The 21,544-nt window shown below is 40.8% G+C and overlaps 1 protein-coding gene across 1 annotated transcript in view; it reads left to right on the top strand.

The window, feature by feature from the left end:
• ANKS6 (ankyrin repeat and sterile alpha motif domain containing 6) overlaps window positions 1-19,345 on the top strand; it is a 50,371-nt gene extending 31,026 nt beyond the window's left edge. The window contains exons 12-16 of the mRNA XM_060254060.1: window positions 1,827-2,016; window positions 3,284-3,351; window positions 7,841-7,957; window positions 8,472-8,565; window positions 18,162-19,345. Coding sequence (XP_060110043.1) covers window positions 1,827-2,016; window positions 3,284-3,351; window positions 7,841-7,957; window positions 8,472-8,565; window positions 18,162-18,208 — 516 coding nt within the window. The 3' untranslated portion in view covers window positions 18,209-19,345. The remainder of the gene's footprint in view (window positions 1-1,826; window positions 2,017-3,283; window positions 3,352-7,840; window positions 7,958-8,471; window positions 8,566-18,161) is intronic.
• Window positions 19,346-21,544: the final 2,199 nt, after the last annotated feature.

The following is a 21,544-nucleotide window of genomic DNA, read 5'->3' as shown; positions in this document are numbered from 1 at the left end:
CTCCCAGGGCAGCCCTTTTCTCTGCTTCCTGCTCCCAGAGGCTGTCCTCCCACTGCTTCCGTCTCCCAGAGGCAGCCCCCTCTCTGCTTTCTGCTCCCAGAGGCAGCCCCCCTCTGCTTCCTGCTCCCAGAGGCACCCCCTCCCTCTGCTTCTTGCTCCCAGAGGCAGCCCCTCCCTCTCCTTTCTGCTCCCAGAGGCTGCCCCTCCCTCTGCTTCCTGCTCCCAGGTGCAGCCCCTCCCTCTCCTTCCTGCTCCCAGGGGCCGCCCCTCCCTCTGCTTCCTGCTCCCACAGAGGCAGTCCTTCCCTCTCCTCAGAACAGTGAGGGTGGGGAGTGGGGCTGGATCAACGGCCTTGTGGAGCTGCTCCATCCTGTGGGTTGTGGGTTTAACACTTTTGGTGCAACAGATTAAAAACACATTTGAAAACCACTAACATAAAAGAACAATTACAAACAAGCACGAGCTCCGAGGGCAACCAGGTGGGATCATGGAGGGGCTCTGATTCAGTGGTGGAGCCTCTGCCTTGCATGCGAAAAGTCCCCGGTGCAATCCCTGGCAGCATCTCCAGTTGAAAGGGTCAGGCAGGAAAGAATGGGAAAGACCCTTCTCTGCCTGGAGTGCCGCTGACCATCTGAGTACACAAGGCTGCTCTGGATGGACTGAGGATTAGGTTTCGGAGAAGGCTGTTTCATTTGTGGTCATGTCTGAGGGAACCCCAATGAACAAAAAGAAAGATAGTCTTCATCTGCTTGCAAAAGACAGCAACAGAAAGCGACAGGCGACTCTCCCTGTCGAGAGAGTCCTGGGTTTTGGTGCCGCTTCTGAGAAGACCCTCTCTCAGGTTGCCACCTACCTAATCGCAGAAGGTGGAATCACCCAAAGCAGAATTTCCAAAATGGCTCACACTGTGGGACATAGAGGAAAATAATAAACTAACATATAGTATGCATGTGCAAAAAGAGAAATGTTCCATTTGTGTTCTAAAAATGTATGCAGATCTTTCTGTGGCAACAGGAACTCTGTGAAACAGTAAAGTATTGTCTTAGTGGGATGTGCTTAATATAGAAATTTTCCCCACTGCCCTGTTGGCCAACTTGGAAAAGGCAGCTTGGATAATGTGCTTAAAGTTAAAGTTGCTTTCTTTCTACCTCTACCTCCCCCATCTATTTTCCTTCCTTCCTTCCTTCCTTCCTTCCTTCCTTCCTTCCTTCCTTCCTTCCTTCCTTCCTTCCTTCCTTCCTTCCTTCCTTCCTTCCTTCCTTCCTTCCTTCCTTCCTTCCTTCCTTCCTTCCTGCAGCTCTTAAACTTCTGATGTCTGATCCCCTTCCACCTGCAAGCAATACCTGTGCTGCTCTGTAGCCTTCACAACTTCTCTTTTTAACTGTGGTAAGTCTTCACATTAATCAGCATGAAGATTAATTACTGTAGAGCCTAGTTAGATAAGGAGATAAAAATACCCAAGAGAAGAAGAAAAGGAAGAGTTGGTTTTATGTCCTGCTTTTCAGATTCTCAAAGCGGCTTCCAATTCCCTTCCCTTCCTCTCCCCACGGCTAGACCCCCTGTGATGGAGGTGGGGCTGAGAGGGCTCTGAGAGAGCTGGGACTGATCCAGCTGGCTTTTATGTGGAGGAGTGGGGAAACCAAAACTGGTTCTCCAGATTATAGCCCCCTTCTCTACCACTACACCAAAATGGCGCTATTGTTGTTTAATTTACGTGCTTCTGTTCTCTGCTTCATGCAGGCATTTGTTTTCTTAAAGATAATAAAACAGTCATATGGTAAGCTTCAGTAATGAGAATATTTCTCTCTGTGTGATTGACAAAACAGAAATTAGAAGTGAACAAAAATCCTCCATCCGAGAATGCCTCTACTGCCAAAAGCACGTCTCCGACTCTCACGCCCTCGCAGTCACCCTCCCCACCACCCAGAGCTCACGAGGCTGATTCCTCCCTGTCCTCCTCTCACCAGCAAGGGAAGAGCAGTGGCGGCTCCAGCAGTGGGACTCTGACAGACGAAGGTCAGTAGCGCTGGACGATATGATCACGATGTGGGGATCTGTCTCTTGATGGACCAACACGTAGGGTGCTGTCACGCACACTAAACAGAGCACTTTCAATCCACTTTCAGTGCACTCGGCGACTGGATTTTACTGTGTTGAATGGCAAAATTTACTTGCAAACAGTTGCTGAAGTGGATGGAAACTGGATTATTTAGCATATGTGAAAGCGCCCTAAGTGTCTGAGTGCTCTCTTGTGCTGAACACCCATCACAGAACTGGATGATGGAGAGGAGATTAGACCATAGCCCTTCTCCCAGACATGCTGATTTGTTGATAGACCAGGCCATGATTGCAGTGGAGTACATTCAAGGGTATATTCTGCAATTCGTACAGTTCAGCACAGCTTTGACACATGATTTTGCAGATCATATTTCTTACCTCTTGGTTCCTTTTTTTTTTTTAAGAAATGTATTTTATTAAACAAGACAAACGTACAGTAAAACAGACACCATATAAATATATAATCCTAAATACATATAGATATGAGAAATAAACAAAAAACAAAAAAACCCAATCCTCTTGGTTCCTTGAACACACTGAAATTCCTCAAGGAAGTCAGTTCATGATAAGATAGCTTCCCCCTGAAATAAGTGTCTTACAGACCAACATGTGTGATGTTTTTATGGATAAGAGCTCATCAGATCCAAGACTGGTGCTCCAGTCCACAAAAGCTTATTCTTTGATATAAATGTGGCAGCCTTTTAGGAGCCAGAAGAGTCCCACTTTTGTTTTATCGTCAGCAGAGGGAAGAATTAGAGGCCATTCTCTGTACGTGGACAGGCAAATGACCGGAGATCCTGAGCCAGCCAGATCTGCCTTTCCCACCTGGCAGCGAGAGGACCAAGAGGATTGACTCCTAGTTGCCCTTCCTCTGCCTCTCAGAAATAGCTGTAGTGTCTGACTTCTGCACCACTACATGGCTGTGGCACTACGCAGATGTTTCCCTAAAGCGAATCTAGATTCCTCTTTGAACTGGATTAAAACAGGTTTATTTTTTGATCCAGTTGAAAGGGAACGCCATGAGTCATACTTGGAGTATGTACAGTATCATGTGGCCATTCCCTTTTCCTGAGGGTGCTTTCTGTTTTCCACAAAGAGGGAAAATCCCCACCTGGAAGCAGTCTGGGGGATAAGTCATCCACCAGGCTGCCCTTTGGAGAATTACTTTGACACTTTCCTCCATGTTCATAAAAACAAGCCAAAAATTGTTCTGCTTTATTTAAAGATGAACTCACAGGCATCCTGAAAAAGCTCTCCCTTGAGAAGTATCAGCCTATTTTTGAAGAGCAGGAGGTAGGACTTTGTTTCACCTTTTGTTGTCTATTAGCTCTGTGTGTTTGGCTGAAATTGCTTTGCACAGAACGTCGATCCCATATTTTGCCATTATCTGAGGGTGGCTCTCCCCACTCCCCTCCTTGCCACTGGTGGGGGGCAACAACGGGGCTTCTTCCCTGGGCTGCTGGGTGGATGCAGCACAGCAGGCAGCCTGAGGGAGATGGGGAGGGAAGGGCAGTACGAGGGGGCACCTGGCAGTAGCCCCACCACAACACAACCAAGAGTTGGAGGCAGCAGCAGGCAGCCCTGCGCAGCTGGCCGGCAAGTGGGGGGAACAGTGAAGAGGGAGGGGGGGAGTGATGGGGCCTGGGAAGGAGGCCCCGGTTGAAGGTACCATCCTGGAGCATGAAAGGAAGGGCAGGAGTGGGGCTGTGAGAATGGGCTAGGAAGGTGGAACCCAGGAGGGCAAGTGAGTCCTGGAGGGTCCGCCCTCCAGAGAAACTTTGAATGGGGACAGGGAGGCAGGCTAAGGAGGAGCAAGGATGACTATAGGTGTCTTGAAGCTCTCAGGGGAGAGCAAGGGGGTTTCGCCTCCTCCTCCTCCTTCCATTTGGGGCCTGTCAGGACAAAAAGGAGCCCCCGAGGGCCCAGCCTGGCCAGAGGCCACAGACCCCCCCCCTCCCCTAGCAGCTGCATTTCTGAAACAATGTTTGAGAATATCTACAGAATATTCTCAGCATGCCACATAAGGAAAGAGGGATAAATTTGCTCTTGGTAAACATTGGACTGATGTCAGGACAGTTGGTTAGAGTGTTGTCCTAGCTGTGGGATGATCCGGGTCAAATCTCCACTCTGCCAAGAAGCTCCCAGGGTGATTTTGGGCCTGCTTCTCTCTTTCGGACTGACCTTCCTCACACAGATGTTGTGAGAATAAAAGCAGGGCTGTGAATGTTGCTCTGAGCTCCTTGTGGGGAGGGCAGGATCAGGTAGGACGAATGATGCAGCACTGGACTAGCACAGCTTCTAGAAACAGTTTTCACACTTTCTATTGTCTCTTGATTAGCATTTATTAGGGTCTCCAGGAATCCAATAAAAGTCCTTCAGAAGTTTGAACTGTCCTCAAAAGTACATTGTTAATATTTCCTGTTGCAAATGTGGAATTGAGGATGAGAAAGAATAATTTGCTCATGGGCACTAAGAAGAACCCAAGAAGAGCATTGCTGGATCAGACCAGTGGTCCACCTAGTCCAACAACAGGGCACAGAGGCCAAGGTCTTCTTTTGGTGTGACCTCCTGGCACTCGGATTCAGAGGATGTGGAGGAGGTTCCCTTTAGTCACCAGAGCTGGCAGCAGCCACGGATAGACTTTTTCTTCTAAAGCTATCTATAAACCACCCTAAGAATAGTTTCCTGGGCGTGAGCCCCACTGAATAGAATTAAAGTTTCTCCTTAGTAGGCCTGCCTAGTATACATTTGTTTTTGCTGTGGAAAGCCACCATTTTATTAGATGGCAATGAAGTGACCTTCCCGACCAGTATTTTGACAGGATGTACAGAGGGGGTTAAATTAACATGCCCACGTTAGTTCTGTTGAATATAGCTGATATTTGATGGATAGAAAAGAGAGAATGTCTACAGGCCAGGGACCCTTAAAAAGCCTGCAAAAGCTTTGCTGTCTGCTTTGGAGCTCAGATGGAGTCATGATTTGGTGTTCAGTAAAGCATGTTTCCCAATAACGGAAGCTTTTTAAAAATTCCTTAGAAAAAAATAACCGCATGTTGTGGTGGTTTCAACCTGGGGGCCAGGGACCCTTGGAGGGCCACAGAGTTATACTACAAGGGATCCTCACGTCTGTATACACATTAAGCATTGTCATGTTGATCTTTTTGTCATTATGTGTTTTCTTAATCAACAGATACTAATCATCCATGATTTTTTTTCTGCTAAAAAGGTTGGGAACCACTGGTATATCATCTATTGACTTAATGTGCAAGAGCTGGAAACTTTTTAATACAGATATTGAAAATTATTCCAAACAATTGTCTGTTATAAAGAACCACAATTCTTCACTGACATCTAGTTTAATATAAGTATTAACATGTTTTCCTGGGTGTCTAGTTATAAAAAGTTAAGGGTAGAAACATATCAGCCTGCATATGGCTGGACAGGTAGGGGTCTTTCAAGATAAAGTATAGGAAATAACATCTGGTACAGTATTCTAGACTGTTCACAGCCCTTCACATATGTTATAATTTCTGTAATTTTTACAATAATGCTACAAGATAAGACGGAATTATTGCCTCCATATTAATGGGAGGAGCCATTGTGGGCGGGGGGGGGGCATTGAAGGAGAGAGAAAGTGGCTTGCTTGAGGTTATAAGAAAATGAGAAGAATCCTACTGGATCAGACAATCCAGCATTCTGTCCAGCATTCTGTCTTACACAGTGTCTGGTTACACATCTGATTTGTTAAGTTATCCTATTTTAATTGTTTTAACTATTTTAATTTTATTTGATGTTCTAAACTTTTGCTATAATCTGCCCTTAGCCACTTGTGGGGAGGCCAGAGTATAAATTGAAATAATACATAAATTAAATAAAGATAGCAAAACCCACATTTTCTGGCTCAACGCCAGCTGCTTGCTGATAAGGAAGACGAACAGTCGCAGGATTGCTTCTGAGTCACTGGCTGCAGGCATGACTCTTAGGCCTGGGGCTGTGCAGCCTGCCCAAAGAGGCTGTTAGGCATGGTTGCCAGGTGTGCAATGGATGCTGCGCCACTGACCCTGCCTTGCCTGACTTCTAGACTGCACAACTCTGAATTGAATGACTCTTTGTTGCCTGACTTCTGGCACTTGATCCTCAGAGCCTGGAAGCCAGTACAGATTTCCTTTTTCCATCCTGAATCTATTGCCCATCAACTTCATTAAGAACATAAGAGAAGCCATGTTGGATTAGGCCAATGGCCCATCCAGTCCAACACTCTGTGTCACACAGTGGCCAAAAAAACCAAGTGCCATCAGGAGGTCCATCAGTGGGGCCAGGACACTAGAAGCCCTACCACTGTCTCTCCCCCCAAATACCAAGAATACAGAGCATCACTGCCCCAGACAGAGAGTTCCATCTATAGCCACTGATGGACCTCTGCTCCATATGCTTATCCAATCTCCTCCTGAAGCTGTCCATGTTTGTAGCTGCCACCACCTCCTGTGGGAGTGAATTCCACACGTTAATCACCCTTTGGGTGAAGCAGTACTTCCTTTTATCCGTTCTAACCTGGCTGCTCAGCAATTTCATTGAATGTCCACAAGTTCTTATATTGTGAGAAAGGGAGAAAAGTACTTCTTTCTCTACTTTCTCCATCCCATGCATAATCTTGTAAACCTCTATCATGTCACCCTTCAGTCGATGTTTCTCCAAGCTGAAGAGCCCAAAGTCTTTTAACCTTTCTTCAAAGGGAAAGTGTTCCCATCCTTTAATCATTCTAGTTGCCCTTTTCTGCACTTTTCCCCCTTTGGGTGCCTCTGAGCACTAGCATAATGGGAGAGAGAGAAACAGTCCTCTCTGTCTGCTCTCTCTGCCCCATGCATAAATTGATAAACCTCTGTCATGTCCCCCCTTTCATTTTTTGTAAACTGAAAAAGGTCACTTTGTGATTTCATAGCAAGATTGTTTATGATTAAGTGTGCATGCTCAGCAGTAAGTCTACTAAGGTCAGTGAGCTATACTCCCTAGTGAGTATGCTTAGAATTGCAGCCTTGTAGTGCCATCTGAAACAGTATTACATCCATCCAAGCCCATGAACTTGGAAGGGCTTCAGTTTGCTTCAGATGGCGGCACAGTCGGCCACAACATTTGGATGCATCCAGGTACCACAGAGGTCTCCAGTGATGCCCAGATTTCTGTGCAGGCAAGGCTTCCTGCTGGGCTTGCACACCCTCTCCCCACTCTTTCCAACTCATGCAGGGGGAAATTAAGCATTCTTGGTTTGAAACAATCTCTGTGTTTCCTGTATGGAACAAGTGTAGGCACTCAGGCAAATCAGAATTAACATACGAACCAGGATTCTAAATTTAGATTAAACTCTTGAGTTACAATCCCAGTTTTGGGGGGAATAAACAAATACTGGTTCTCCTGGGAGCCTGCATTCCTATGTCATGGGATTTGGGAAGGCATTTCAACTCAGGAAACTTGTAATCAGCTCCATGCAAGATGGGAGGCACAAACACAGGCAGCAAACTGTGTTTTTGTACAGCTTTAGCATAACTGGAGGTGGTTGTGTTGTCTGGATGAATTTTGAATCTTTGTTCCTTCAGCCGATGGAGCAGTCGTGAGCAGCAACAGTTCATCAGGCCCAGAGTGGGAATGGGAAGTCCTAGGCTGTGGGGGCTTTTGAGAATGGTTGAGAATGAGCTGGAGGGGAGGCTACGTCTACTCCTTTTCTCTTCTTCCACTAGATCTTTTATAAGGTAGGAGGAAACAATTTATTATGGATTCCTGTTTCACAGGTGGATATGGAAGCTTTTCTCACACTTACAGACGGTGATTTGAAGGAACTGGGAATTAAAACGGATGGTTCTAGACAACAAATTCTGGCAGCTATTTCTGAGCTGAATGCAGGAAAGGTACTTCAGAATATCCAATATGAGGAATGAATATTGCTATTCAGGTTTTTAAAACTTTTCTGATATCTGATGGTGGGGGAGACTTGGTTCTCTTGGGTTGGCTCCAGGTCTGCTGTCTGTCATGATGCTGAAAAGCTTTACCTTTGGGGACTGGCTAAGGGGTTGCTGAGCTCTCCTGGCCCAACGGGGGGGTGGGGTGCAGGCTAGTTGCACATTCCAGGGATTAAGCCAACTGTGTTTGGACACTGGCCTGACCTCCCAAAAGCCAACAATTAGAGAGGATCCATGATCTGCTTGGCATGGAGAAGATCCTAGGCTCAGTCCCTAGCAATCTCTAGCTAAAAAGATCAGGAAGCAGTTGATGTGAAAGACCTCCTGTCGGTCACAGGAGACAAGACTGGGAGACCAAGGGACATTCCCAAAGATGCCAATGGAAACTTTAGTAACAATGTTATACATAGACTTCAATATTGAGTGCATTTTTGGTTCTGGTTTAATTATGTTTCTTCATCAGGGACGAGAGCGAAAAATTTTACAAGAGACTATCCACAATTTCCACTCTTCCTTTGAAAGCAGTGTTAGTAACACCAGCCCTGGAAAACCTCTGTGTAAGTTGAGGATGCTTATTTAGTACTAATACAAAATAGGAGTCAATTGCACCTTTAAGACCAACTTAGTTTTATTCAGAATGAAAGCTTTCGTGTGCACGCACACTTCTTCAGACGAGAAATGAAGTACAGTAAGCAGAGCCACATATAGCTGGTGGGGTTTGGAATGCCAAGTGGTACAAAGTTAAAATCCATAAGCAGAATAGTAAAATTAACAAATTCAGATAACCTTTGATCTCGGTTGCATTAGTGTGGGAAACCATAAAACAGTAACATGTCAGAATGTGAGAATGCCTGGGACTTCCGGGGTTGGAAAACGCCGAGCTGAATTGCTTCTCAGAAGGGGAGCAAGCTGGGACATAAGCTCGGCAGGATCCAAACCTCCTTTACAATTTTAAACATCTAATCTGTAAAGGACTGGTGTTGATTTGGATAAACTACGGAAAAAAGGTACTATTTGCTATCTCTTCATTCCGTGACTAATTAAAGTTAAACAAAACAAAAGTAAAAGGTGGGAGTTGGAAATACCGAAAGCCTGAAAGGAGAAGAAAATAAGGGGCTAAATTTGAACTTTGTAATCTTAAAAGACAGTGTTAAAAGAAGAAAGGAATTTATTGTTTAGTCTATCTGTGGTTGAGGAGGCAGCACCATCATCACAGACCTGCAGTTCTCACAGTCAACACAGGAAATACATCAGATATCATGAAATTTCTCTACCAGTGAAACGAGATTTGAAGGCAAGAAAAGCAGGAAGTATTGGAGGAAGAAGAAGGAAGTCAACGAAGCAAACAGCCTACTCTTGGATTATAATACCAGAGAGAAACATGGGTGGCCATTGTTGTTAGGAGGACTATATTTTAACATCGTTTTTAAAGTGATTGGGACATTAAAAATTGGTGGAGTTAACAGATTTGGCAATTAAAAAATTACTACTGTTGGATAGTAGATAAGAAGATTTGAATGGGTAAAAGGGAAAAAAGGAGTTTTTTTAAAGTAAAGCAAAAGTTGTGACTGCCATTTTGGGAGAAATAAAAACTTTAAACCTTAATATCTGAGCCTGGGAGGCTCAGAGGACAGCGAAATTGGGTGCATTGAAAAGGGCAAGCTTCACTTTATCAAACCTGATGGTTCAAATTTAATTTGGTGAGATCAAAATTTTTGATTTCTTTTATATGTCAGACCTGAAACAAACTTGTGATAGGTCTGCTTAATAGAGAAAATGCAAGCCCAATTAGATGCAATGGAAGCTAGGATAATGAAGGGGGTGAAAGAAATGATAACTGCCTCTAAAAAAGAAATAAGAAAGGATATTGAGGACTCAAAGAAAGAATTAAAAAAAGAAAAAGAGAATCTCAGAAATGACACTGTGGTAATAACAAAGAAAGTACAAGAAGTGGAAGAGAGAGTGAAAACACATTTTATTTATTTATTTATTCATGATTTGTATCCCGCCCTTCCCACAAGTGGCTCAGGGCGGCTTCCAAAAATTGGTCAAACATAAAAATTAAACAATTTTAAATATATAAACAATTAAACATTTAAAACAGTTAAAACCTTAAAAACCAGTAAACATACCAATTACATATAGAACAGATGTCTGGCCAAGCTACATTGAGTTCTCATCTTAGCTAGGTGTAGGCTAGCCGGAAGAGGGTCGTCTTACAGGCCCTGCGGAACTGAACAAGGTCCCACAGGGCCCTCACCTCCTCCAGCACCTTGTTAAAATTACAAGAAAAAGTGACAATTCATGACTGCAAACTGATGGAAACTCAGATCCGTCTGAGAGGTGTACCTGAAGATGAAGAATCAGACTTGAAAGAATACATAATAAAAATAATTGCAGAATTTTTGGAGGAAGATCCTGAAGGGAATAGAAATATGTATGACTATATGTATAGAGTAAATTCACTGTATGCAAAAAAGAATAATCTGCCAAGAGATGTGGTCATAAGATTTATGACAAAAGAAATGGTGGGAAAAATCATGAATAAAAACATTGAAAAGTCATTGACATTGGGAGGCAGTAGAGTAAGAATTATGAAAGAACTGTCAAGACAAATGTTAACTGACAGAAAGGCATATAAAAAATTGACAGAAAAACTACGTGACAATGGAATGAGGTATAGATGGATAATATCTGAAGGTCTGAGCTTTGAACTTCAAGGGAAAAGGATTACAATCACAAATATACAGGAACTGCGTAGATTTTATAAAGAAAATAAAGAATTTGCACCATGATGGATTACAAATTGATATCTTGGAATGTAAATGGACTAGATTCACCACAAAAAAGAAAGGCAACGTTTCATTAGATAAAAAAAACAAAATTGTAATATAGTATGTTTGCAAGAAGTGCATATTAGACAAAAGGATTATAAATTTTTATGGAATAAACAATTGGGACTAGAATTTTTAACATTGGCTGAACAGAAGAAGAGAGGAGTAGTCTTTTATATTAAACAAGAATTAGACCCGAAATTGGTATTTAAAGATAAAGATGGAAGATATATAGCGGTAGAAATTGCTTTGAATGCCAAAAAAATGTTGTTATTGGGACTTTATGCTCCAAATGGTGCTAAAGACATTTTCTTTAAAAATACTACACAACATCTTGATGAAGTGACCTATGAGCAAATTTTATTGATGGGGGACTTTAACGGAATAATTCAGAATACAATAGATAGATCTGGGAAGAAAAAAAATGATAAAGAAGGGAAATTGCCAGTCTTTTTTTTAATTGGTCAAACAGGAGAGTTTGGAAGATATAGGGAGGAAGTTTAATCCTGAGGTACGGGACTATACCTTTTTTTCAGCTAAACATAGCTCCTTCTCTAGAATTGCCATGTTGTGGGGTACTAAAGATTTGGGGCTTATAACAAAGAAAATAGAGATATTACCTAAAATAGGAGCTGATCATAACCCAATAATGTGGATTTCAAAATTGTTGAAAAAGTCAAGAAGATGGAGATTAAATGAAGATTTACTACAAAATAAAGAAATAGTGACATCTCTAGAAAATGAAACCAAAGCGTACTTCTAAGTAAATGACAGAGAGGATATAGAATTTCAGATGGTATGGGATGCCTAAAGGCAGTAATGAGAGGATTACTAATAACATTGAATAATAAAGACAAGAGAGCAAAAGATAAACAGATGTTGGACATTCAAAATGAAATTAAGAAAAAAGAATGTGAATTAAGGAAAAGGCCAGAAAAAAAATTGTAAAGGAGATTACAATATTGCAAGCACAAATGAGACTTCTGTTAAATAAAGAATTAGAATGGAATTTGAAAAAATTAAAACAGAAATCTTTTGAGGGAGCAAATAAACCTGGAAAACATTTGGCCTGGCAATTGAAGAAAAAGAGAGAAAGTAAAATTATTAATAAAATTGTGGCTGATGGAAGAGAGATGGCAGATCAAGAATAAAGAGAGAATTTTTAAAATATTATGCTAAACTATTTAAAGGTGTTAAAGTAAAGAAGGAAAAGATGGAAGCGTATTTGCAGAAGATTAAAATAGCACCCTTAACTGATTATATGGAAAAAGTTTTGAATGATCCAACTGAAAAAAATAGAAATTGAAGTAGCGATTAATGCAATGAAAATTGGAAAGGCTCCTGGACCAGATGGATTTATGGCAAATTTTTAAAAAACATTTAAAGAAGAATTAATACCGAAACTTCAAAAATTAATGAATGTGATAAGAATAAATGGGAAAATACCAAATACATGGAAGGAAACAGTAATTTCGTTGATTCCAAAGGAAGATAGGGATGTCACTAATGTAAAGAACTATAGACCAATCTCATTATTAAACAATGATTATAAGATATACACAAAAATCTTAGCAGAACGGCTTAAACAATATCTAATAAATTTTATAAAGGAAGACCAAGCGGGTTTTCTCCCTAAAAGGCAAATAAGAGACAATATTAGAACTGTTGTAAATATTGTAGAATACTATGAAAGACATCCAGAGAAGGAAGTTGCATTATTCTTTGCAGACACAGAGAAAGCTTTTGATAATTTGAATTGGGACTTTGTTTGCAGTAATGGACAAAATAAAGTTTGGGGAAAACTTTATAAGAATGATAAAAGCAATTTATACTGAACAACGTGCAAGGTTATGTATAAATGCAGATCTTACAGAAGAAATGATAATCAGCAAAGGCACAAGGCAAGGTTGTCCGCTTTCACCATTGTTGTTTATAATGACTCTTGAAATCTTATTGATGCAAATACAAGATGATGAAGAAATTGAAGGAACGAGAATTAAAGGATTTTCCTATAAATATAGAGCATTTGCAGATGATATAATGTTTATAAACGAAAATCCTACGCAAGTAACACCTTTGTTGTTAGCCAAAATACAAGATTTTGGAGAATTGGTGGGACTTTATGTTAATAAAGAAAAGTGTAAAAATATGCAAGTAAGTAAACAAAAGGAATTGCAGAGATTAACGGGATGTGAAGTTACCCTTAAAGTAAAATATTTGGGCGTGGAAATAACAATGAAGAATATTAATCTGTAAAAGCAGTAAAATAGAATTGAATACTGCTGAAGAGTTGAATAATAAGTATGATTGGTTTCAAATGCAAAAAATAAAAAGTTTGGTGGAAAGCGATGTTAAAACTGAAAGAATAAGACGAGAACAAACAGAAATGGGAAAAGTTTTGCTTGGAGATAATGAAAAATTAATTTCAAGAATCTATAAGTTATTTTTAAAATTGTCTACGGAAGATGAAGTAGTGAAATCTCAAATGATTAAGTGGGCAATTAATGTAAATAAAGAAATACAGATGGACACATGGGAATATTTGTGGACGAACTCTATGAAACTCTCAACATGTCAGAGTATTAAAGAAAACTGTTTTAAGATGATGTAAAAAGTTGGCAAAGATGAACAATAAGATGTCAGATAGATGTTGGAAATGTCAAAAACATGAAGGTTCTTTCTACCATATGTGGTGGACTTGTGAAAGAGCGAAAAAGTACTGGCAGATGATTCAACAAGAGATTTCTAAGATCTTGGGATACGAATTTAACAAAGTTGCAGAGACTTTTCTGTTGGGATTACAAATGGAAAAATTTCCAAAAGAAGATAGAACTTTAATCTGGCACTTGTCTCAGCTGCTAGGACATTGTATGCACAGTTGTGGAAGCAAGAAAAAATACCAGAGAAATGGGATTGGATTGTAAGAGTTATGACATGGAGTGAAATGGACAAGTTAACAAGGAACTTAAGAGACTATGCTTTAGAAGTATTTAAGATGGAGTGGAAAAAGTTCAGAAGATATGTAGAAAAAGAGTGGAAAATAAAAGGACATTGGACAATTTTTCATAATGACTAAGTACAAGAGGGAGGAGGATATTAATTTTGGTTCTTATTAATTAAGGGTACCTTTAATATTAAGATTTTAAGTATATAACACCAACGGGGGTGAAGTAATGGGGGGAGGAGTGGGTAGAAAGTAGTATATGGGATAGATTTTAAAAAAAGTAATTATTAATGAAGTAAGAAATTGAAATTTATTACCATATGTTACTAATAAAATTGTTTGAAACCAAGTATTATGCCAAGTTATTTAAAGGTGTTAAAATAAGGAATGGAAGGATGGATGAGTACGTACAAAAGATAAAAATAGCACCCTTAGCAGAAAATATGTGAAAAGTTTTGAACGATCCAATTGAAAAAATAGAAACTGAAGCAGCAATTAATGCAATAAAAAATGGAAAAGCACCTGGGCCAGATGGATATACAACTAAATTTTTTAAAACCCTCAAAGAGGAGTTAATCCCGAAACTGCAGAAATTGATGAATATGATAAGAACAAAAGGGAAAATACCAAATTCGTGGAAGGAAGCTGTTATTTCGTTGATTCCAAAGGAAGATAGAGATGTCACGAACGTAAAAAATTATAGACCAATTTCATTATTAAATAACGACTAAAAATATATATACTAAAATATATACAAGAATCTTGGCAGAATGGTTTAAACAATATTTGATAAAATTTATAAAGGAAGATCAAGCGGGGTTTCTTCCCAAAAGGCAAATAAGAGACAATATCAGAACTGTTGTAAATATTGTAGAATATTATGAAAGACATTCAGAGAAGGAAGTAGCATTATTTTTTGCGGATGCAGAGAAAGCATTTGACAATTTAAATTGGGATTTTATGTTTGCAGTAATGGAGAAAATGGAGCTGGGAGAAAGTTTTATATGATAAAAGCAATATATACTGAACAACGTGCAAGGCTATGTATAAATGCTGATCCTACAGAAGACATGATAATTAGTAAAGGTACAAGACAAGGTTGTCCACTTTCCCCACTGTTGTTTATAATGACTCCTGAAATATTACTGATGCAAATTCAAGAGGATTAAAAGTAAAAAGATTTACTTACAAATACAGAGCATTTGCAGATGATATAATGTTTATAAATGAAAACCCCATACAAGTCACACCTTTGTTGTTAGCCAAAATACAAGAATATGGGGAGTTGGCGGGACTTTGTATTAATAAAGAAAAATCAAAACTTCTATGTAAAAATATGCAAATAAATAAGCAACAAGAATCGCAGAGACTAACGGGCTGTGAAGTTACTTCCAAGTTAAAGTATTTGGGTGTGGAGATAACAATGAAGAATATTGATTTGTTCAAAAATAATTATGAGAAGCTATGGCATAAAATGGATGAAGATATGTTAAAGTAGAATAAACTTTTGTCACTGTTGGGTAGAATAGCTGCAATTAAAATGAATATTCTACCAAGAATAATCTATTTGTTTCAAACTATTCCGATTGTGAAAGACAGTAAACAATTTAATAGATGGCAAAGAAAAAATTTAGAGTTTGTGTGGGCTGGGAAGAAACCAAGGATTAAAATGAAAATTTTAACAGATGCAAAAGAGAGAGGTGGATTTCAATTACCAGACTTAAAATTATATCATGAAGCAGTTTGTTTAGTATGGATAAAAGAATGGATAATGCTGTTAAAGAAAAAACTCTTAGCGTTGGAAGGTCATGGAAATAAATTTGGCTGGCATGCTTATATGTATTATGGGGGGGGGGGAGATAGACGGCTTTTTCTCTCACCATTATATAAGAAATAGCTTGTTAAATACATGGATGAAATATAAGAAATATGGAGATGAGAGAAAACCATTATGGATAGTGCCAGCCGAAGTGATAAAAATAACAGCTGAGACGAATGAAGAAAAGTGGTTATCATATAATCAACTATTAAAAATACAAAGTGGCAAAATAGAATTGAAAACTGCTGAAGAACTGAATAATAAATATGATTGGTTTCAAATGCAACAAATAAAGAGCTTGGTGGAGAATGACATTAAAACTGAAGGAATAAGAAAAGAGCAAACAGAAATGGAAAAAGTTCTGCTTGGAGACAACGAAAAATTAATTTCAAAATTATATAAATTAATTTTAAAATGGTCTACAGAATATGTAGTGAAATCTCAAATGATTAAGTGGGCAATCAGTGTAAATAAATACAGATGGAAACTTGGGAATATTTGTGGAAGAACTCTATGAAGCTTTCGACGTGTCATGGTATTAAAGAGAACTGTTTTAAAATGATGTATAGATGGTATATGACTCCTAAGAAATTGGCAGAGATGAATAATAAGATGCCATGCCAGACAGATGTTGGAAATATAAAAAACATGAAGGTTCTTTCTACCATATGTGGTGGACTTGTGAAAGAACAAAAAAGTATTGGCAGATGATTCAACAAGAAATTTCTAGGATCTTGGGATATGAATTTAAGAAAGTTGCAGAGACTTTTCTGTTGGGATTACAAATGGAAAAATTTCCAAAAGAAGGTAGAACTATAATTTGGTACTTGCTTTCAGCTGCTAGGAATATGCGCAGTTGTGGAAGCAAGAAAAAATACCAGAGAAATGGGATTGGATTGTAAATGTTATGACATGGAGTGAAATGGACAAATGAACAAGAATTTTAAGAGACTATGATCTAGAAGTTTTTAAGATGGAGTGGAAAAAGTTCAGAAGATATGTAGAAAAAGAGTGGAAAATAAAAAGACATTGGACAATTTTTGATAATGATTAAGTCTTAGAAAAAAGAAGAATATTAATTTTTGCTTTTATTAGTTAAGGGTACCTTTAAACATTAGTACTTTAAGTAAATAACACCGGTGGGGGTCAAGTAACGGGGGGAGGGGTGGGTAGAAAGTAATATATGGGATAGATAAAAGAAGTTATTAATGATGCAAGAAATATAATTTGTTACCATATGTTACCAAATAAAATTGTTTTAACCAGAATGTGAGAATGCCTGTTAATTATTCTATTGCTAATAAACCTGGGTCAAAAAGAAGGCATTTCTTTCCCAGAAGCTTTTTCTGTCCCAACTAATTTACCTTTTAACATGTAACGTAAATATATACATCATTCTAGTTTGCCATTAGGAAAAAAATACATTAAAATATAGTAGCTGATTGTTTAATATAAGTAATGAGATTAACAGCCAATATCTCTTGTTTGAGTATGTCAATATGAAAGCATTATTCTGATACACTATCCTAAAAGAGAAATACATTGGAATACTGTGGATATATCGCCCTACTTGGTGAAAGTGGGTTTAGCATATGTAATGAAATAAAAAAAAACAACAACATCTATCTAATGTGGTGCACAGAGAGGCCTCCCACAGGCTCAGCCAAAGAGTTCTTCTTGAAAAAGTTTGTGATCTTCTTCATGGTCTCTGTGCTTCACACCCATGGGATAATGCGCCTGCGCCGATCCCCGAATCGGTACCTGAAAAGCCCGGGATTTTTCCGTGCTCGGCGCCAATGGGCATGCGCAGGCGTTCCAGGTGTGAATGCACAGATGACCACTCGAAGATCTACAGTTACAGGTAAGCAACCTGTCTTTCTCAACCTGCACTCCAATTTACTTTGATAAAGTAGTCCTTGAGACATATTGCTCTGTGTCACATATTTCCTGGGGGTGGGGTTTGATGGGTGAGAACAGGTGGGGAGGGTCAAGCTATGGGTTCATTCTTGAAATACAATATGCTTTTCCTGCATATGGAAACCAACTTTTATTCCAGTGTTTCAGTCTTTAAGGGAGATACCACATTGTGCTGTATTTTGTGTGTTCACTTGCAACAGAAGAGACTGCAGAAACCATGACCTTTGCCCCTGAATCAGAAGCCCAGGAAGCCCTGCCATCTCCCACCTGTGCCTGCTCCAGCCTTTTGATCCACCTGCCCTCCCCCCTTCCACTACCTGTTGTAGCGAGCAGGAACTCAGTTGTTCCATGCAACAGGGCAGAGGAGAGGGAGAACTTCAGGACTGCAGGAGAAAAGGAATTCCTCCTCCTCCTCGCTCATTCTCGCATGCACAGGCACCAGTGCATCTCTGGCATCTCCAGTGAGGGAAACTGAAGGGCAAAAAAAAAGGGGGGGGGGGAGAACAGCTTGTTTTGTGATTAGATTTGTTTGTTACTGGCCTCATTATTAGCCCAGCAGAGATTAGTATTAAATTGTATTGGCATTTAATGGCTCATGTAAGAAATGAAATAATGATGAATGGTCTTTTCTGTTTCTAGCATCAGGATGCTGGGTAAGGGCACAGGAACCTTCTACCAAGAGGTAGCCGTAGTGCCCTCTTATACTGAGGACTGGAGCACGGATGACTGAATCCACCTCTTCAGCAGCGTCTCAGTGCAGAATGTGAAGAAGAAGACGACATTGGATTTATATTCCTCCCTCCACTCAGAGTCTCGGAGTGGCTCACAATCTCCTTTATTTTCCTCCACAACAGACACCCTATGAGGTGGGTGGGGCTGAGAGGGCTCTCACAGCAGCTGCCCTTTCAAGGACAACATCTGCCAGAGCTATGGCTGACCCAAGGCCATTCCAGCAGGTGCAAGTGGAAGAGTGGGGAATCAAACTCTGTTCTCCCAGATAAGAGTCCGTGCACTTAACCACTACACGAAACTGGCTCTCCAGAAGGGAAGAGGATGCAAACTGCAAAGCTGACTTGGCAATTCATGGGGCTCTTAACCGTGCTGAAGTTAACAACATGTCTGGGTGCTCTAAGGCTGTTGGAAGATAGTGAAGAGGGGACTGTGCTGCAAAGAGATGGATGGATGGTTTTTTAGGAAGGCAGAAATCTCCCAGGATGCATGTTGCAAACACCAAGAAACAGAGCATTGTAGGAGGAGCCTCAAAAGGAGCCTGTCTGTGGTTAAGATGAACTGCTTATTTCCGAGGGAGAGCTGTATGTGTTTGTAGCAGCAAATAAAGTGCCAGTGACCCCTTGAAGACGTACAAAATTTATCCCAGAATAAACTCTCATGAGCAGGAAGTTGCTTCCTCCAGTGCACGGTGTCCATTTCTTTAGGCAAGCAACCAAAAGGTGGCGGGAGAAGATTAACTTTCCTCTCTGTAACATCACCCCCTTCTGTTTAGTACAAAATGCATCTGTCAATGGATGTGCATTTCACACTTATGAAGAAGTCAGTTTTGACAAAATCTGAAATTGGAATGGTTTTGTGAGTCTTTACAATGCTGCTGGACTCCTGCTTTGTTTTAATTTATTGTATATGAATATCATGATAGCGGAACACATGAAGGAACCCACAAATTTAAATGAAATGACAGTGATATGGTGAGGAATTGAGTGCACTAAGGTACAGAATGCTACTGAATTGTGCCTAAGGCATGTTGTACATTAAGTGGCAAATACAGTTTACATTGACAAATTTTCAAATAAGATTTTTCTAATGGAGGAAACTTGTAAATGTATCTGTTTGTGCCTAGAAAGCTGATGTTTGCAGGTTCCTAGTCTCTGTGTAACGTTATTCAAAACACAAATTCTGAAGGCAGAGTACAGGAATAGGTTAGATTTCCCAACCTCTAGGTGGGACCTGAAGATCTGCTATTACAACATTTTCAGACAATAGAGATCACTTCCCCTGGAGGACGTGGCTGCTTTGAAGGATGGACTCTGTGGCTCTGTACCCTGCTGAGGTTCCCCCCCCCCCCAAAAAAAAAATCTCTAGGTATTTCCCACTCGAGAGCTGACAACCCCAGAATAAGCCAGTGTGGTATAAGAGTGTAGAAACTGGGTCAGGGAGACCTGGCTTCAGATAACCACATCATGAAGCCCATTGATTTGACCTTTGGGTAGTCAGCCCAACCTACCTCACAAGGTTGTTGTGAGGATAAAAATAAGGGGAACAAAGTAACCTTAAGCTCTATGGAGAAATTGTGGGATAAACATATAGTACATTAAAAAACAAGTGCTGATCTAAGCACCTTAGAAGAAGGACAAGAAAATAACTTCATACTGTGTACTTTGCATACTCTGTACTCTCTGCAGGCCTGCTATAGAATTACTTCCACTCTGGGGGGCCACTATCTGTCCTCGTAAGAATGTCTTGATTGTGGTGGTTGGTCTTCCTTGTGAGAGTTTTCCACAGACCATTCCTATCCTGCAGTCTAAATGAAGGGGGATTCTTACCAAGGAGGAATTGCTCTTCTAAGAGTCAACTGCACTTAACTTTGTTTGAAACCATTTTTGTTGTCATTTTGAAAATTCAGCTGCCAAAATCGCTTAAGCAAAGAAGAAGACTGTTCAGGAAGAGAGAGAAATTCTAACCTTTTCCAGGCCTGCTGTTTTCTCAGCTGGAAACAGCCATCCCTGAGCTGGTTTTATTCCTACTGTGGGAAACTTCCAGGCACCTGCATTCCGCCCCCCCCTCCCCAGTGCGAGAGGGCAAAGCAGCGGCGAGCATATGCCAAGCCCTTGCACGTAGAGACCATCCACCCGGGAGCCCTGGTGCCATGTGAGGCTTAAAGCACTTTGCACTGGCACAAGAGGAGGAGGAGGGTGGTGGGCCTGCTTTGGCCAGGCTCTGTATGCATCTATAGCAGCGCCCGCCTCACGGCCTCACTGGCACCTCTTTATTTCAGTCTCTTCGGGGTATTTTACTTGTTTATTTGATGGGACCACAGCAGCTTTGTTTGTTCTTCCCACAAAATATAGGCTCTTGAGAACTTTAACTTAAACCACAGATTTATTGTAACACAAAGTCTTAAACTGGGGATATGGGAGATATTTACACAGGCTAATACGTTGCTCAGTTGTTTCAGGCTTTACATTCACTTTTACTTTCTTGGAGTCTCTCACAGTTACACAGTCCACAGTTTTCCTATAACTCACTCTCCACTTCTAGCCAAGGTCTGGCCTCTTGGGATTGATGTGTCAAGTCTCAGCCCTCGACTGGAGTCTCTCCTCTCAGCCCTCTTGGTGTCTCAGACCCACATCCACTCCCTCAACCTCCTCACTAGATCTTCAGAGTCGTCTATAGGTGTTTGTGACCGTTCAGGTCTTAACTGACTCACACACACACAGCCCTCTTGGCTGGTTTTGTCGAGCTTGCAGTCTCTGGAAGACTTCCCCGTCTCCGCCTCAAGCTCCTTCACAGGATCAGCTGCCCTCTCAGCCCTTCTGGCAGGCTCGAACTGACCCTCTCAGTCTCTGTCAGGTCCCCACTGACAGACTTCAACTGAATGACTGCCTCAGCAGTTTCTTTTTCTCAACCACTTTTCCTCCCTGAGAGCTCTCAGCCCTTTGCCCCCACCCTCAGGTCACCTGACGCAGCCCTGTGCGTCTTCAGTTTATGGTTAACCCATTGCTTTCCGTCACAGCATCTCAACCAGCTGATGTTTCCTAACCATCTCCAGAGTTTGTGACTGTGGTCTCACCTGGATGCTACTAAGGCATGAGGGATTCTGGCCAGGTTCACTTTGTCCAGTGATCTGTGCAATGGCCACTTCCAGACTGGACTGTTGTCACCCACTCTGTGCAAGCCTCCCCTTGCATCTGATCTGGAAATTGCAGTGAGTGCAGATCACAGCGACGTGTGCTGACAGTGAGGCCTGTGTGGCTCACATACAATTTGTTCTCCATTAACTGCCCTGG

Source organism: Heteronotia binoei, chromosome 14 (genome assembly GCF_032191835.1).
Source record: "Heteronotia binoei isolate CCM8104 ecotype False Entrance Well chromosome 14, APGP_CSIRO_Hbin_v1, whole genome shotgun sequence".
NCBI classification, from domain to species: Eukaryota; Metazoa; Chordata; class Lepidosauria; order Squamata; family Gekkonidae; genus Heteronotia; species Heteronotia binoei.
Note: the sequence above shows the minus strand (reverse complement) of the source record. Positions and strands in the feature narration are given on the sequence as shown.